This window comes from Myxine glutinosa, chromosome 1, assembly GCF_964187855.1.
Source record: "Myxine glutinosa chromosome 1, kmMyxGlut1.1, whole genome shotgun sequence".
NCBI lineage: Eukaryota > Metazoa > Chordata > Myxini > Myxiniformes > Myxinidae > Myxine > Myxine glutinosa.
In genome coordinates, this window is record NC_136261.1 from 338,734,346 (window position 1) to 338,753,929 (window position 19,584).

Sequence of the window (19,584 nt, forward strand, 5' to 3'; positions counted from 1 at the left end):
TTGACATGTATAACAGGGAGAATGACAGAGCAGAGACAGCAGCAGAGAGAGAGCATGCGGCAGCAGAGAGAGAGCGTGCGGCAGCAGCAGAGGGAGAGCGTGCGGCAGCAGAGAGAGAGCATGCGGCAGCAGAGAGAGAGCGTGCGGCGGCAGCAGAGAGAGAGCATGCGGCAGCAGAAGCTGAACGCGTCAGAGAGCATGAGTTGCGAATGTTGACTGAACGACTGCGGGCAGAGGGGTCTGCTGCAAGAGTCCCGGAAACTGTTCATGTTCGTTTGCCGGACTGGACGGGAGACACGAAGCCAGAAGCGTATCTGGAGATGGCGGAGAAGTTGTTGGCTGCCGGTGGCATTGATGAGAGCTTGTGGGTCGGCCATCTTGTGAGCCATCTATCTGAGAAGGCGAGGGAGGTATATGCGAGGATGGCAACCGAGGACGCAAACAAATACAGGGCATTGAAGGCCGAGATTTTGAATGCCTATGCGGTGTCCGCATGTATTTATAGGAGAAATTTTTTCAGCTGGACTCGTGAGTCCAGTCAAACCTATGAGGAACATTCGCGGGCCTTGTTGGAACAGCTGCAGAGATGGTTCAAGGGGAGCAAGGTTGAGTTACCTCAAGCGGTTGCGGAACTCCTGGTGCGTTACCGTATCGATCAACAGCTTCCGCCTGACTTAGCATTGTTTCTTGTCGACAAAGACACTGTTTCCTTGGCAGACTGCGTCAACCTTATTGATAAACATGTTTTGGCGTGCAAAATGCTGCAAGTCACGCAGTCGCTTCGTAAGACGGAGGAGTCTGCGATCAAGACCGCCCCCCGTCTGCCCGGCGGCTGGATCGAGGGGAAGGGTTCTCCGATGACCTCCACTGGGGGCGCTTGCGAGCCGCAGACCAGGGCAGGGCCCTGGTGCGATTTCTGCAAACGCGTGGGGCACGGTGAAAACCGCTGTTTCTCTAATCCCGCCAGTCCGGCCTACCGAGGCAACCCTCCTGTTAAGTCGGAGGGAGATCAGTGGAACTCATCCGCCGGGCCCTCGCACACGACGGTGGCATCGGTGACCGAGGTCACTGCCACCGGGGCTAATTCCATTCATCCACTGCATCAGGAGTATTCAGGGACAGCCTTAGTGGGTGGCCCCGATTCGATGCTGAAGTTTGAGACCAAATACCTTCGGGATACTGGGGCGACACGGTGTGTTCTCCGGGTGGGGGTAGTTCCGGCCTCTCAGATGCGTTATACCGGCGAGTATACCCTCCTTCGGGGCATTGACCGGGTTCTTGGCCGGTACCCCCTTGCCCTCCTCGAGGTCCGGAGTGACATTTTTAAGGGTCCAGTGACCTGTGTGGTAGTACCCTACTACCCTATACCCGGGGTCTCCTTGCTGATTGGCAATGATGCCATAGCCAGGGAGGAGTCATTGACTCTGACCTGTGGGGGGGTCCCTAGAGCCCAGAGTAAACAGGCGGAGAGAGTGGCGGAGTCAGACATATCTTCACTCTGGCCCGAGGAGCCTAGCGCCTCGACTCCAGTTTCCGACGGTGACGTTGCGTCAGCTGAAGTCCACCCGAGCCTCCCGTCAAGCCAACCTCAGGTGCCGTGCTCCTCAGGGACCGCTCCCGCCATGTCGCGATTCAGCAGGAACGCTAATGCTAATGCTAAGGTATATGTGGGAAACCTGGGCAATGGAGCAGCGAGAGCCGAGCTAGGGAGGGTCTTCGGGCATTACGGACCACTCCGCAACGTATGGGTTGCTCGGAACCCACCTGGATTCGCAGTTGTTGAGTTTGAAGATCCACGAGATGCTGAAGATTCGGTCAGAGCCCTTGATGGAAGGTTAATTTGCGGATCGCGGGTGTGCGTCGAGATGTCGAATGGCATGTCGCGGCGGCCTCGTTTCAGACGCCCTTTGGTCCGCAGGCCGTTCGACCCGAAAGATCGATGTTACCAGTGCGGTGAAAGGGGTCATTACGCATATGACTGTCGTTCTCGACACCGGAGGAGAACCCGCCGCTCTAGGTCTCGGTCCGTTTCCCTCCTGTAAATGTTTCCCCACCTTGAGTTTGGCTCCCTTGTTTCTCTATTGTGCTTTGGGTGAAGTGTAACTCTTGTGGGGTAGATGTTAATGGGGTGTATGGTGTTTAATATTGTGTGTGAAAAAAACAAACAAAACTGGTTCATTGTTTACCCTGTTAACGCCTGTTAATTGCCTGTTGCGTTAATAAGTGCGTTATTGTGTTGCGCCATTGCGTTGCGTTGTATTGTTGCGTTGTTTTGTTATTGTTGTTAACAAGTGTTAGTAATTGTTAATTGCGTTAATTGCCTGTTAGCAATTCCCGCCATCATCTTGCCATGTGATTTGCACCTACTACAAATACTGGTTTTAAAAACGCCGTCTATTCGACGGGGTTTTTACTTAGGGGGGGAGGACTGTGAGAAACCCCCCGGTGAAACCACCTTTGTTCTCACCCAAATGAGTGCCCCGCCCACCACTGACGTAACCTCCTTGGAGCCTCACGCGATTGGGAGGCGAGTCGGGACGTGATTGGTGGAGGGTCAGAGAGCGCGGCCGCCATCTCATGATACGGACGCAGCTCGGAGGTTCGAGGCCTCGAGGCGAGGGAACTTTCGTTACGCCTCACGACAGCGAGTTGTGCTGATCGTTTATAGTTATGGATTGTACGAGTGAGTGATTCCGGAAGAGAACGAGTGATTCCCGGAGATCGTAGATTGGAACTGTGAGTCCTATATCTTACCTGCGTCTTGTTGGAGCGTCTGTGGCCGACCGTTCCTGCAGGCTTGTGCAGCCTATTCCATTTGTTACCTTTCATGGTTTTTTGTGATCGAGCCAATAAAGCATCGTGCCTTACCCCTAGAAGGCCGATTTAAACGCAATTGTGTTTATTGCGTCTCTTTGTTTCACTCCGTGGATTACTTGAAGCCCGGACATTTACGTCCGTATTCCGTGCTGGGATACATTCCACAGACGGGATCGCGACAATATATATATATATATATATATATATATATATATATATATATATATATATATATATATATATATATATATATATATATATATATATACGCATACAGTCGTGCCCAATAATATGGACACACTTGAACTATTTTCAAATAACTCCCGATTTTCTCGAAAAATAAGTTGAAATTGATAAAAGCATTTGGTCTCCACAATTCTAAATTTTACTGTTAATATTACAGAACCTTTGTTTTTGATTCCGAACTTAATATATCCTTTTAAATCTGAAAATAAAAAGAAATGGCATTGACAAAATTATTAACACCCCCGACTTAATATTTGGTAGCACATCCTTTGGACAAAATAACTGCAGTCAAGCACTTCCTATAGCCATGGATGAGCTTCCTACACCTCTCTACTGGCAGTATAGGCGACTCTTGTGCAAACTGCTCCAGTTCTCTCAGATTTGAAGGGTGCCTTCTCCCAACTGCTGTTTTCAGATCTCCCCAAAGGTGTTCAATGGGATTTAGATCTGGACTCATTGTTGGCCACTTCAGAACAGTCCATCGTTTTGTCTTGATTAGACTGTTTAATGAGTAATCCATGTTTTGTTTTGCATCAAAAAACAATAATAAACTTAGTTGTTTGTTGCAGGTATCATTCTCCAAAATGTGCCCAAGGTTTCTGGACCACCCTGTATATACACACACATATTATTTATATATATATATATATATATATATATATATATATATATATATTAGGGTGGGCTTCAAAAAAGCAAAATGCAGATTTTCTCCGGGACATGGTCTATTTTTGTTCCTTTTGGTGTCAAAGAAAACCACACCAAATTTGAATGGAATCCAATAATATTTAGGGGTGCCACATCAGTGATGAATTTTCCCCCATGCAAAAATAGGAATTCCCATTTTTTGGGCTGTATATACACAAAAAAAATACATAATTATATATATACATTAAATATAATATTAAAAATAAATATATAGTAAATATACATTAAATAATAAATATACATAAATACACATTATACATTATATATATACAATATATTATACATACAGTTTTGAGACTTCCTATGATCACTATCTGGGCAATTTTCATGCATGTTTTGTACAGGTTCCCGGGGTCAGGGGTACGCTTTTTTAGTGTGTAATATGTAGGCCTAACTTATTGACTGTGGCTCTTTTGTAGAGAGTGACCCTGTGGAGTAAGAATTAACAGGATTTTACCCACATTCTTGCTTATTTTGCAGATATGGCATGTGCTAGTACCAGTGTTTCATTGAAAACTCGGGCTCAGGATAATGTGTATCTCATTGGGTCCACTTCTGGAGATGCCATCAAAGGTGCCAAGCTCCCGACTGTGCATCAATCTCTTGTCCTGTTTTTCCATCACCTGAAGAAGGAGAATCGCACTGCCCGGGAGAGTGCAACCCTCACCATTGAAGAGGTTGTGAAATTCTGGGAAAAAGCTCACCTACCTACAACGACGAAGCAGCACTGCATCCATCGTTTGGAGAGGCTATATGAAGAATGGAGGAGCCTCCAAAAAGGTGCAAAGCGGGGTGGTGCGACCCAAGAGAAAAAGGAAGCATCCTTCAAGGCCTCCTTGGAGAAGACGTTTGATCTTAGGCATGCAGATTCGGAGGCCATAATCACCAACCCCGAGGACAGGAAGTTTCTTCACGATCAATTCTCAGAGAGGAAGGCTTCAATGGGATCTGTAGACACTGTGTTGGAAGCAAAAACGTTCTTGTGTGTTGGAAGCAAAAACGTTCTTGTGTGTTTGAAAGATCAGCAGCCACGAGATGATTATCGTGAACTCCTAGAACTGACTGTCACCTACATGGGAGGAATCCCACCTCGTGGAATCTGGATCATGGCTCCAGGAGCAATGCACAGAGCCAGATGGATGGCAAAAGCACTATATTCACTACAGGTGTTCATGTTTCGGTCAGAGTTCCACTTGGCACTTCGAGAGGCGAGAGAACTCCGAGCCTTCAACATTTTTGTCTGCCTTGTGTATGTACAGGCTTGGTTTCTGGCTCCACAAGCTATTGAGGCTCCCCTGAATGACATTAACTGCTTCAAGAAGTTGGAAAAGTTTGAACAAATCAATCAGAAGATGGCTCAGGCAGCCTTGAAGGCACTTGGCCGCCACACGTGGTACATGAGCCCAGTACTAGTGGCATTTGCATTCTTTGACACCAGAATTGACAAAGAAAGCAAGATCAATATGATTGAAGCATTGAAAAATGACGGTGAAAACCCCTCTCCAAAGAGACCAGCTATCAAACGAGGAACCGCCCTGTCAATCGCTGGCCTCATAACAAAACACACCAAGCATTTCTTCAGCATCCTAGGGACCCCAACTGATTGGATGGATAAGGATCCTGGTTCATGGGAGCAAGAAACCAGCTTTCAGGAAGCAAAGAAAGCCGCCAGTGGCTTATTCGTGGTGAACGACAGGGCAGAAAGGGGTGTCGCATTGATACAAGACTACAATAAGCTCCTTACAAAGGATGAAGAGCAAAAGCAAGCTCTGCTCCAAGTTGTTGCTGCTCACAGGAAGATGTACCCCGATGTCAAGAAGGCAACAGTGGTGAAACAGGCCCAGAAATAGGAGTTACATTTCTCATTATATTTGGGTTTTTTAATATTATGTGATATGGTGTCTCTTCATTTTATGAACTGAACATTTGGATTGTTATCATTGAATTTGAGTTTTCATAGCAATATAGTGCTATTTGTGCAGCTATTGTAACTTGTGTTTGCTAGAATACAAAGAAAGTGAGTTGAGGGTGGATTTTCATAAAACAAACTTCTGGTTTTGCTTTCGATCCATAAATAGAAAAGTTTTGTAGACACCTTTAGTTTGAAGGCTGATGTGGCACCCCTAAATAAAATCAGATTGCTTTCATATTCGGTGTCTTTTCATTTTGGAACAAAAGGAACAACATAAAGCCATGTCCCAGTAAATATTTAAAAAAACTTATTTTGAGCACCACCCTAATATATATATATATATATATATATATATATATATATATATATATATATATATATATATATATATATATATATATATATATATATAAATAAAATGGTATCTGTAATCTGGTTCTCCAACCTAATGAGCGGACAACATGACGTCATCGCCATGCACGTCCGCCTTGCCTGCAAAGTTCCAGAGGAACCATCTAGCAGTGCGTCATTACGGATTATAAATACAGATACTGTCACAAGTGCATGCAAAACTCACAGTTACCGACCTGGTTTCTCCCTTGTTGTGGCTTCATCAGGGCAACGCAGTGAGGCTTTCCATACACTTGTAACTCTGTGACCCTTTCGGTTTTTATATCAGTCATATAAAGTGCATAGTGACATAGTAAGGTCGCATAGTGACTGATATAAAAACCGAAAAGGTCACAGAGTTACAAGTGTATGGAAAGCCTCACTGCGTTGCCCTGATGAAGCCCCAACAAGGGCGAAACCAGGTCGGTAACTGTGAGTTTTGCATGCACTTGTGACAATGTGACAGTATCTGTATTTATAATCCGTAATGACGCACTGCTAGATGGTTCCTCTGGAACTTTGCAGGCAAGGCGGACGTGCATGGCGATGACGTCATGTTGTCCGCTCATTAGGTTGGAGAACCAGATTACAGATACCATTATTAGTAACTCCCAACCGCAACCAAGTCGACTCCATATGATGAGTGGATACCAGAGATAACGTCACCGCGTGGCAGGCGGTGCTTATCGCTCCCAGCAAGGTGCAGCAGCAGCTGTATGGGACACCTTGCTGGCGGTTCTCCACTGATGATATGAAGGTCGCATAGTGACTGATATATATATATATATATATATATATATATATATATATATATATATATATATATATATATATATATATATATATAAGTTAAGCCCCAAATTATTCATACCCTATGAAAAATCTGAGATTTTTGCATTTATCATACTTACAAGCTAAAGTGGTGGAACTTTCACTTCAGGCAAGGACATTTAGTTGGCATGAACAAATCCACATTATATTTTGGCTCAAAATTATTGGCATAACAATTAATGTTTATAGTTTTTGTTTTTATGCCAGTCCAAAATTATTCATATCCCATGCCAAGTCTCAGAATTGAAGCCAATGTTTGTGATAATGCACATGCTTTTGACATTCCTCAGATTCTTTATAATGTTATGCAATTATTCCAAGATGTGTGCATAAAATCTGAATACAATACAAATGTGGTCTATTGAATGTACAGCGAGGAATATTATAGAACAACACTCTGCTTTTAGACTGTAAATTAAGGGGAGCTGATGCAATCATTCTCAGTTCATAGTCAGCATGGCGAAGAAGAAATAACTCAGTGAGGACCTTCGGTTGTTCATTGTGAATGCTCACAAGGAGGGGAAAGGCTACAAAGCTATTTCGAAGCAATTCCGAGTGCCAGTTGCCACCATACAAAGCATAGTTAGGAAGTACAAGGAGTTCCACACTGTAAAAAACATTGAAGGACGTGGTCGGAAGCCCAAGGTGTCACCTCGTCTGGCAAGAAAAATATGGCGAGAGGCCAACAACAATCCACGGATCACCATCAAGGCTCTCCTGAACAACCTTGGCGAGTATGGGACCAAGATATCAAGGCAGACACTCCAGCGGACGTTGCACAAGGGACGCCGACCAAGAAAGACTCCACTCCTGAAACGGAGGCATAGAGAAACTCGTCTGGCATTTGCAAGAGCGCACCTGGACAAAGACCCAAGCTTTTGGTCATCAGTTCTGTGGTCGGATGAGACGAAAATGGAGCTTTTCGGGCACAGAGATGTTGCTTTCGTTTGGCGAAAAAAGGTGAAGCATACAACCCAAAGAACACAGTCCCGACCATCAAGTATGGAGGCGGGAGCATAATGCTTTGGGGATGTTTCTCAGCCAGTGGGCCCGGCAATCTCGTCAAAGTGGATGGCATCATGAAAAAGGAGCAGTACATCAAGATCCTTGAGGAAAACATCAAACAGTCAGCAGAGAAACTTCACCTCGGGCAGCATTGGACGTATCAGCACGACAACGATCCAAAACATACCGCCAAGTTAGTCAAGAAATGGTTCCGGGATAATGATGTAGACGTTCTAGAGTGGCCAAGCCAAAGTCCGGACCTCAACCCAATCGAGAATCTGTGGAGGGAGCTCAAGACCCGAGTGATGGCAAGGAAGCCTTCCAACCTCAAAGACCTGGAGACCTTGGCGAAGGAGGAGTGGGCCAAAATCCCTGTAGAGACATGCAAAAACCTTGTGAGCAAGTATAAGAACCGTTTGGAGGCTGTGATCACAAAGAGGCTTTTCCGTTGATTACTAATTGTGACTTTGAACTGATCTAAGCAAGGGTATGAATAATTCTGGACGTGACATTTTTTTTGTAAATCTGTCAATAAAATACCCCCGAAACAATGTATTTCTTGAAAGGTCTCTTGCAGTGATTCTTTCAGCTATTTGTCACATTCTTATGTAACGTAAGCCACAAGAAACTCATTCCTCAAATAACACGATTCAAAATACTCCGAATTTGGTAAGGGTATGAATAATTTTGGGCTTAACTGTATATAAATACACGACCGGTCAAAAGTTTTAGAACACCTCAATTTTTGCAGTTATATATTGTTGCGGATATGAGGATTGTGTTTGTTTTATTGTGTGTATTATTATTATTGCTTTATTCTGAGCCTCCTTGCTCCAGTGTGTATAAAGGTCAAAGGGCGTCCCATAATTAGTCCATAAAGCATACACGTTAGCCAATCATAGAATACCCCTGTTCAATAGTTATATCTTTATTATGTGTATTAGGGTAAGGCCTTGTCTTCCATTAAGATGACACTCCATTGCACCAAGTGAAATAGATAGATTCCTTTCATTCCCCATTCCCACTCCCAAAACTTTCGTCATTGCCAAGCCTCGATTGTAATTACATCCCCTCCAAGTCTCCATTGCCAACTGCACTGGGCAGTTTGCCAGTTTGTTACAGCTGTGGGTTGTTTTCGCCCCCAAAGCCGCCATTGAACATGTGCTCAGCTCGGGGAAGAAGGGCGTACCCGCCCGTCGTCATCAAGGGTGGCGTCAGAGGGCCTGTGCCCACCAATCAAGGCCGAAGCGAGCCCACCAAGGGGCGTGTCCAAAAGGCCGGCGGCTTGATCGCCGGAGGCGCTATAAAGGCGCGCGCGCAAGAAGTTGGGAGGAGCTGAGTTGTGTGGTTTTGGTCAGAGCTGCGTTGGGTCGTCAGTGGTTGCGTTGAGTTGTCGATGGTGAGGAGTGGTTGGACTAAAGAGAGAGAGAACATCCAAGGAAGCACAAAGCCTGTTGTCGTCCAGGAAAGCACGCGACATCCACGCAGCAAAACAGCAGCTTCAGATACAGCAGCTTGGGGCCTGGACGGCAGTTCGGAGCAGGGCCGCGAAGGAACGGCGGCTGCCCAACGCGCCGATCGTGCTGCAGGACCCGGTGGACCTTCCTCTCCCTCCAGCCATCCACCTCCCGCCAGTCCTATCATCATTCCATCCTTGTGTACGTGAGTTTGTTCGTTTGTTCTGTCCTTGGGTTAATCAAGTTTGTATAAGCTAGGAATTTGCACTGTCTCTCTAAAATCTTCTGTAAAATTATTTTATTATCTTTCCTTCTTCCTTGGTTATTTTGAGCCTGTATATAGTAGGAATAAATTTAGTAGTATTTTCAACCTTTTTTTTGTCTTCTTCTTCTTCCTTTTCTTCACATCCGTCGTTTTAGTCTTTTCCATATTGAATATCTGTGGCGCGATCCAGCCAACGTTCGGGAATCGGGGTAACTGTTAGGCCGCGGTGCCATCCGCTCGGCAAACCAACATCCTTATCCGCGGGCCGTAACAATATATATATATATATATATATATATATATATATATATATATATATATATATATATATATATATATATATACAGACTTGGCATTTAATATGGAATTTTTTTTGGGGGGGTGAACTTACTTTTCAAGATGACTTAGAACCAAAAGTTCATTGGAATTATGTTGAAATAATTCTAGATTTTGTTAATGTGACCTTTAAAAGAAACAAAAACCACATTTGACACTTCCAAACAAATAAATTGATCCTTGAAAGTGATGTAAACTGATAGCGAACTCAATTCACGGACAGTACTGTGTTAAACTTCTGTGCGTTTTCCAGAAGTATCTCTTTATTTTGCACATTAGCCAAAATTTTTTTTAACAAAAACAAAAGTGAAATTACGACTGGGATTACGGACAGTAAAATTACAGTTCAGTACTTCGTGTAACCCCAAGAGCATTCAGGAGAGCACGTACACGTTGAGGCATGCTGTTCACAGGATTTGCCAAGGTTTGGACAGGAATCGCTTGCCATGCAGTGACAATAGCCTGCTGCAATTCACGCACAGAGGTCAGCTGCTGGTCCAAGTGGTCGATTTGACGCGTTAATTCTGCCCACAAGTTCTCTCTCGGATTCATATCCGGGGACATGGCAGGCCACTCCATATGCTCTACACCACGGTCAGCAAGAAAGTGTTGGATCATGCAAGCACGATGAGGCCATGCATTGTCATCTTGGAAGACAAAGTTTCCTCGAAAGGCTGCACGAGCAAATGGAAGCAATGTTTCTTCCAGAATGGCCCTGTACTTGAACTGGTTCAGGTTTCCATTCAGAACAACCAGGTCAGTTTTGCCCCCTGCATGAAAAGCAGCCCAAACGGTCACCCCACCACCTCCAGCTTGGACTCTTGGCACGATACAATCTTTGTTGTAGGCTTCATGCACGTGTCTGCGCACTCGGACGCGGCCATCTTGACGATAGACCAGAAATCTAGACTTGTCACTGAAGATCACGTGATTCCAGTGTCCTGGTTGCTATTGACGGTGCTCTCTGGCCCACTGCAATCAGCGCTGGCGGTGTTGTCTGGTCAGGCGTGGCTTTCTCAGGGGACGTCTGGCACGATAGCCTACTTGAACCAGTCGTTGGTTGACTAGCCTTCTGGATACAGGCACATTTGTCAGTTGCTGCCACTCAGCCCTAAGCCGATTAGCTGACTTGGGATGGCCATTGCGGACTAACCGGTGCAGCTGGCGATCATCCCTCCTTTTGGTTCTGCGGGGACGTCCTGGCCTCGGTATTGGAGTAGGGACACCCCTCTGAGCATTTTGTTTCAGGATCTTTGACACCTGACCTTGAGTGATGCCATACTGCCAAGCATTAGCACGAATAGCACGCTGTTTCATGCCGGAATTTCGTAAAGCCACCACTAAATGACAAACAGCATTGTCGAGTTGACGGACCATCTCCAGGGGAAGCGGCAATAACTTTTGTAGACGTGCAGCAGTTGTTTTCCACTAATACAGAACGCAACAACCCTTATATACCCGATTGTGAAGCCAATCGTCAAATGTAGCTGTCCGTACATTTTGTCACGCCACCTGTGATATAATCCCGTTATTGACTTCTTGCTGCGACAGACAATCAGTGACATGGTTCTTTTAACAAATAAATCACCGAAGCGTAAAAGAAACTCACCAGATTGATATACCGAGTTCAGAAAGTAAACCCGTCAAGAAAAAAAAAAAAATTCCATATTAAATGCCAAGCCTATATATATACAGACTTGGCATTTAATATGGAATATTTTTTTTGTGGGAGTGAACTTACTTTTCAAGATGTCTTAGAACCAAAAGTTCATTGGAATTATGTTGAAATTATTCCAGATTTTGTTAATTTGACCTTTAAAAGAAACAAAAACCACATTTGACATTTAGAAACAAATAAATTGATCCTTGAAAGTGATGTAAACTGATATCGAACTCAATTCATGGACAGTACTGTGTTAAACTTCTGTACGTTTTCCAGAAGTATCTCTTTATTTTGCACATTTGCCAAAAAAATTTTCACAAAAATAAAAGTTAAATTACGACTGGGATTACGGACAGTAAAATTACAGTTCAGTACTTCGTGTAACCCCCACGAGCATTCAGGAGAGCACGTACACGTTGAGGCATGCTGTTCACGAGATTTGCCAAGGTTTGGACAGGAATCGCTTGCCATGCAGTGACAATAGCCTGCTGCAATTCACGCACAGAGGTCGGCTGCTGGTCCAAGTGGTCGATTTGCCGCGTTAATTCTGCCCACAAGTTCTCTATCGGATTCATATCCGGGGACATGGCAGGCCACTCCATATGCTCTACACCACGGTCAGCAAGAAAGTGTTGGATCATGCGAGCATGATGAGGCCGTGCATTGTCATCTTGGAAGACAAAGTTTCCTCGAAAGGCTGCACGAGCAAATGGAAGCAATCTTTATTCCAGAATGGCCTTGTACTTGAACTGGTTCAGGTTTCCATTCAGGACAACCAGGTCAGTTTTGCCCCCTGCATGAAAGGCAGCCCAAACGGTCACCCCACCACCTCCAGCTTGGACTCTTGGCACTATACAATCTTTGTTGTAGGCTTCATGCACTTGTCTGCGCACTCGGACGCGGCCATCTTGACGATAGACCAGAAATCTAGACTCGTCACTGAAGGTCACGTGATTCCAGTGTCCTGGCTGCCATTGACGGTGCTCTCTGGCCCACTGCAATCGGCGCTGGCGGTGTTGTCTGGTCAGGCATGGCTTTCTCAGGGGACGCCTGGCACGATAGCCTGCTTGAACCAGTCGTTGGTTGACTAGCCTTCTGGATACAGGCACATTTGTCAGTTGCTGCCACTCAGCCCTAAGCCGATTAGCTGACTTGGTACGGCCATTGCGGACTAACCGGTGCAGCTGGCGATCATCCCTCCTTGTGGTTCTGCGGGGACGTCCTGGCCTCGGTATTGGAGTAGGGACACCCCTCTGAGCATTTCGTTTCAGGATCTTTGACACCTGACCTTGAGTGATGCCATACTGCCGAGCAATAGCACGCTGTTTCATGCCGTAATTTCGTAAAGCCACCACTCCATGACAAACAGCATTGTCGAGTTGACGGACCATCTCCAGAGGAAGCGGCAATAACTTTTGGAGATGTGCAGCAGTTGTTTTCCACTAATACAGAACGCAACAACCCTTGTACACCTGACTGTGAAGCCAATCATCAAATGCACCTGTCCGTACATTTTGCCACGCCACCTGTGATATAATCCTGTTGTTGACTTCTTGCTGCGACAGACAATCAGTGACATGGTTCTTTTAACAAATAAATCACCAAAGTGTAAAAGAAACTCACCAGATTGATATACTGAGTTAAGAAAGTAAACCCAAGTCAAGGAAAAAAAAAAATTCCATATTAAATGCCAAGTGTGTGTGTGTGTGTGTGTGTGTGTGTGTGTGTGTGTGTGTGTGTGTGTGTGTGTGTGTGTGTGTGTGTGTGTATATATATATATATATATATATATATATATAATGTTACGGATTCGTCACTTCCGTTGTTGTGGTTCTCATCCACAGTGAACATTTTTGGTTGCATGTACTATTATTGTTATCGTTTAGGTGAAATATAGATAACTTTTGAAAAGGTAAAAAAAAGTTAATGTTTTAAAAGAAACCGGAAACCGGATCGGGCACCGGACGAGGAAGAAGAAGAGGAGAGGAGGCAGAGCGAGTGAGGTCGGAGAAGGAGCCAAGCTGCGTTGAGGTTTTGAGCAAACACTGGCGAACGGGGGTCACTAGCGAACTTTGGGGTTTCCTGGGAAAGGGATTCCTGCGACAGAGTTGTTACCGCTGTGACAGATAAACCTGCGTGACAGGTTTTGCGGTTGATTCCGAAGAGAATCATTGGAGTGCCGTTACATCTTGAGAACGGACCGTTGGCCATTTTGCCTCGCACTGGATTTTCGCATCGCTCCAGGTTTTTCACCTCGCTTCAACCATTTCACCGCATCCAGACGTTAACCTGGTGTGTGTGTGTAACGTGGATTTTGAGTGTGAATTTGCGGTTCGCCGATTGGGAGCCGTTGAACGTCCATGTACCCGAAGGTGTGATTTCCCAGCTGCCTCTTGAGGACACTTTTGCCTATCTTTGGCAGTGTGACTGTCAACCGAGCGGGATTCTGGTCTCGATACAACATCGTTCTGACGATCACTGGAGCGTGGATCGACTTTGGTTTGAAGGTGGGACAGAGACATTGGGAATGTTATTTTCGCTCACTTGGAGCACAGTGAGTTATATTGTACGAAACTGATGGCACCATCATAGGAATGATATATTGGTTGTACAATTGATTAATATTGTTATTGTACTGTTATTCTTGTGTGATCTTAATACAATACTTGTTTGTTGGTAACAATTGGTGTGGTTTCACCATTGATCTTTGACACACAGAATAACACATCTTTCTGCCGTGACTCCTCTCGGGGCTCGGAGGTACACCGTGACCAGGGCTTGGGAAGGAGCACGTAACAATACATATATATATATATATACATACATACATACATACATACACATACATACACACACACACACACACACACACACACACACACACACACACACACACACACACACACACACACACACACACACACACACACACACACACACACACACACACACACACCCCTGTCAAAAGCATTTCCATTTATTGTACAATTACTAAGTAATAACTAAATATTTTAGATGAAGTGTTCATAAAATAACGAAGATTATTTTACAAATTGGGCTGTTGGGGCATCATCAGATGTCACTATTATTGGTTCCAAGAAATTTGTCTTCTTTTGCTTGCAGCGCATAGCTGCGGGCAGCATCAATGGCTGGGCCACTGATGTAGTACCCCCTGCAGGTCAGAGCAGGAATTTGTTCACCGTGCCGGTGATAGCACGCCTACTCTTCACGAAGGACTCTGTGGGATTGTCAATGTTCACCAGCTTAAGCTGGCCGGTAGGCAGGGCGACCAGTTTAACATCGATCCAAGAGACGGCAGGCATATTGATACGTCACCCTACATATTAAACACAGGGATGACAGTTTATAGCTGAGCCTTGATTTGAACTCAGGCTCGACAGCTTAAATAGATAACTGTGTTTATCCTTAGAGTCTGCCAGCCCGACAGGAAATTGTAGTAGCACCAATGACAAGTGATTTAGTCCATTCATACGTTAGCTAAGGACTGTCGAAGAAAAATAACCAAATGAGAAAGCACTCACTTGAACGCTGCACTCAGAGTCTTGTTTTTACGAATGAAAGCGATTCTCACCAAACCATCCCATTCCTGCAAAGCCCACCCCCGACAAAAAATGTTTGTGTAAATAATGTTTGTGTAAATAATGTTTGTGTAAATAATGTTTGTGTAAAAACATTACACAAACTACTAAATAATTCCTTCAATAATCACCACTTCCGTGATGTTCTTTCTTCGAAGACAGACAAGTAAAGTAGCAGAAACAGATGAGACAAAATAACAGGAAGATGCAAACAATAGCAAGTTACTAAAATTCCAAAGTTATACCAAAGAAAAAGCATGGCGAGACCAAGTTGTCCTTGGTGCGCGCCGCTTCGGCTACCTGGAATGAGACCGGAGGAGGAGGGTTTCGAGGCTCCAGGCGTACCACACTGGATTCGACACGTGGAGGTGGACGGAAATTGTTCTTCCCTACCTGTGGAAAATGTACACACGGTAACTGCGAGAAAGCGCCTGGACTCAAACTTTGGCACCCACAACGAACAGCTGAGCGTTGATTACCTTCATGATGTGGCTGACACGAGCAAGCAGCTGCGTGTTTAAAGAAAGGCGGCAGTACATTTTCTCTCCTGGTGATGCAACAAGGCGCAATGCAAACTCCCGCTGAAACATCAGCACTGCACACCTGCAATGCATTACAATGCAGATGCCCAAGTCTTCAATTGCTTGACCAAATGGCGAACACAAAAACACAGTTGATTGAAATTTGATCAAAATGGATAAAAGCTGCACACTTCATATATTGCTGTTGCACTTGTATTGCTCTGCAAGGTACATTTAGTTCTATAATTATTTATTACTCCCGCTAGGGAGTAATGCATTCGATCGTGTCCGTCCGTCCGTGTGTGTGTGTGTGTGTGTGTATATGCATATGTGTGTGTATATGCATATGTGTGTGTATATGCATGTGTGTATATGCATATGTGTGTGTATATGTATATATGTGTGTGTGTGTGTGTGTGTGTGTGTGTGTGTGTTCGTGTGTTTGTGAACAAGATATCTGGAAAAGTTCTGAACGGATTTGGATGAAAGTTGGTGGGATGATTGCCCTTGGGATAAGGAAGAATTTATTAGTTTTTGGTGAAACTCAGGATATTATTCCAGATCCAGGAATTTTTTGGGGGAATTTTTTTTCTGTTTTACTGCATTAAAGCTTTTATTCTTATTCTTATTCTTAAATGATGTTTTTCTCCTCTAATTCCGAGATATCTATCTATAATTCCAGTAATCTCTGTGTATGTTTGTATGTTTGTATGTTTGTCTGTGACCGCTGTTTCTCGACAACCACGGGTCCGATATACTTGAAACTTGCCAGGTATATTGCTGGGGACCCGAGGATGTGCCTTTTCAAGGTTTCATATTAATCGGAGAAGTAGTTACCGAGCTATGGCGATTTCTTTACCAAACTCCGCAAGCCGTTCGCTTTGGACCAAACCATTTCATGTAAATAGAGGGGGGGGGATTGTGACCGTACTCGCAAGCCGTTCGCTTTGGACCAAACCATTTCATGTAAATAGAGGGGGGGGGGGGGGTTGTCACCGTACTCGCAAGCCGTTCGCTTTGGACCAAACCATTTCATGTAAATAGAGGGGGGGGATATAATTTTAGATATATATATAGTACGGGCATGCCCTAGTATCAAAATAAATTCTCTGACGGCTTACTTTCTTTTTCATTTATTGTTTTGGGGAGAGGGGATGTTAAACAAAACGTATTATCCCAACTTGACCCATGGCGGGAGTGTGCGCTCTACTGAGTGGCGTTCTAGTTACTCCCGCCAGGAAGTAATGCATTCGATCGTGTCCGTCCGTGTGTGTGTGTGTGTGTGTGTGTGTGTGTGTGTGTGTGTGTGTGTGTGTGTGTTCGTGAACAAGATATCTGGAAAAGTTCTGAACGGATTTGCATGAAGGTTGGTGGGATGATTGCCCTTGGGATAAGGAAGAATTGATTAGTTTTTGGTGAAGCTCAAGATATTATTCCGGATCCAGGAATTTTTTACCATTGGAAGTCTGGGCTCCAACTTGACCCATGGCGGGAGTATGCGCTCGACTGAGTGGCGTTCTAGTTTTTTTCTTTTTTGTATACAAGATCGAGGCTCGTGAAAGAGCTAACATTAATCACACAAAAAGTCAAACCGACACATAAAACATATAATAAGGGGAGCGGTAGACAAGATGGGGAGAGAGGGGGAAGGACACAAACACAACATTTGAGAGCAGGGACATCGGGAGATCTGTGGGAGGGAGAGGGCTTGGGAGGAGGTGGGAGAGGTATAAAACACATGGACACTGCAAGAACTTCCAGGAAAGAAGGAAATTAGAATAATTGCTGTGGTGTTCCACAGTGCCTTTTAAAAAAGTCGGTCCTTGTGTGCCAGTACCCTATGGATTAAAATATTTTTTACCGAACAGCAACCAGCAGCAAGAGTGCCACTGCGTGAGAGCATGCAAACTTCTTGAAGAGCCGTACTCGTTTTGCCACAATAGTGAAGGCCTTTTGACAAGGGCACTAAACTGGCACCCCAGGGGTGGCAGGTTCGAATCCCGCTGAAGCAAACGGTATTAAGGATTTGGATTCCAAGTTTTTGGCAGGAAAGCTAGTACCCTGGATAATTATTCGTACAATAGTTCGTCAAATTCCAGAACTATTGGAGAGGGAAATCTTCCTGACACACCTGGTCTGGTCTATTTGTGAAACTACGTCGTACTTTCTGATTGGCTCTCAATGCCCTCAAGGCAGCTTGGGGTGGGGACTATATGTGACATGAAAAGGTGGTCCTACATAAATTTCCCCTATCCAGATTGAGGTAGGGGGCAAAGAGAGGGGAGTGTGGAGGGGAGTGGAAACAACCCGAACATCCTTTGATAAGCACCTACATTCCCTTACCTTCATGTCTCCTTACGTCTTTCTAATCTCAATGTCCTACTGCAAAGCACATACTAGTTGTGTTTTGGTGTACCAGGTGTGGGAACGTACCAGGTACGTGGGAACGATTTTTGAATGAATCCAGGAAGAAAGCAAGTGTTCTGGTGGATACATGTGACTACAAGCAGGCATGGTCGGTTCGCCGTGGTGAGTATGTGGATGCTGCACAGCTGAGAATGTGATGGGGTAAAAGGGAAGATCGCTCTGGCTCTATGTCCGTCACAATGCTAAACCAAAAACTTATAGGGCACATGGAGGTGACCACTTCATGTCTATCATAATAAGCCTTACACCAGGCTCTGTCATAATGAAAGCTGAACCTCATGATGGTGCGGGGGTCCAAGTTCCATTCCATTCTCAGAATGTCCTGGGCTGATTGGGCACAAATTTGGAGCCAGAGGTAGCACAATATATACAAATTCTCTGTTGCACTGCTGCTTCTGGAAGACACCCTTGTCATTACAAATACATGATGTGTGGTCATGGTTTAATTATACTGTTCTCAAATGTTAAGCTCTACACAATTCGAGCAAAGCAGGAGGGGCAGCTGTTGTTCAAATCTGGTAGGGGAAGAACTTGCACACACAGTACATCAAATTAAAGATACCTGGAAAAACTTGCATCGGTGTATACATGGAATCCTAAGACATAAAAAGTTGCAGAACCTATTTCAATTGTTGCTAGAAGACAGGGAAATACCAATTTGGGGGGTCAAACCCCCAACACATCCCCTTAAAGTATAAACCATGATTTATATATGCCGTGAACAATGCCGGGAAAAATAATGGGGTATACTTCCTTGCTGTTGCAGTTAGTTTGAATAGTGCCACCTTTGGTGAAGGTGAGTGGCTACAGGATGGATTGAATTTCCCCAGACAACATCCTGACTGTCATCTTCTGTGGTTATTCTTGTCCCCACCATGACTAGTTTTTCACATCACTAGGTATGGGTACTTTTGCTAGTAATTATATATATACTAGCCGAAAGCATGCGGCGTTGCCCGGGTTCTTTTTGAATGAATTTACTACTATAATTCAGCTTTTACTCGCGCCTGTAGAAGATTGACTACTATAATGTAGCTCAGCTTTTAATTGCGAAATGGGCCCAGCCCGGCCGAGGTGGGCCTCGACCGGCCTCGCCACCGAGCCTATAACCTTCCCGGGGCCTGTCCCGACATTTTTTGTATTAGAGGTTTCCTCCTATCTTTCACCGTTCAGGAGATGAGCTTGCGCAGACAAACAAACAAACAAACAAACAAAAACTTTCTTTTATATATATACAGTCACGTGAAAAAGTAAGTACACCCCATGTAAAGTTTTGACTTTTTCAACATATTTCAGCATACAGCTATTTGATCTTCATTTCAACAATATTGAGAGATAAAGGTGATATAATATAACAAATATCATGAAACATTTACGTTTTGTAGTCCATTGTATAATTTAAATAAA

At 44.5% G+C, this 19,584-nt stretch overlaps 1 protein-coding gene across 2 annotated transcripts in view; it reads right to left on the reverse strand.

Moving 5' to 3' along the window:
* DIMT1 (DIM1 rRNA methyltransferase and ribosome maturation factor) overlaps positions 1-19,584 on the reverse strand; it is a 75,878-nt gene that overhangs the window by 44,672 nt on the left and 11,622 nt on the right. For both annotated transcript variants that reach the window (XR_010981521.2, XM_068097942.2), the window contains exons 7-9: positions 15,709-15,832; positions 15,530-15,622; positions 15,173-15,237 (exon numbers count right to left, since the gene is read on the reverse strand). Coding sequence is in view for 1 of the 2 variants with exons in the window: in XM_068097942.2 (XP_067954043.1) it covers positions 15,173-15,237; positions 15,530-15,622; positions 15,709-15,832 (282 nt within the window). In the remaining variant the exon portion in view is untranslated. The remainder of the gene's footprint in view (positions 1-15,172; positions 15,238-15,529; positions 15,623-15,708; positions 15,833-19,584) is intronic.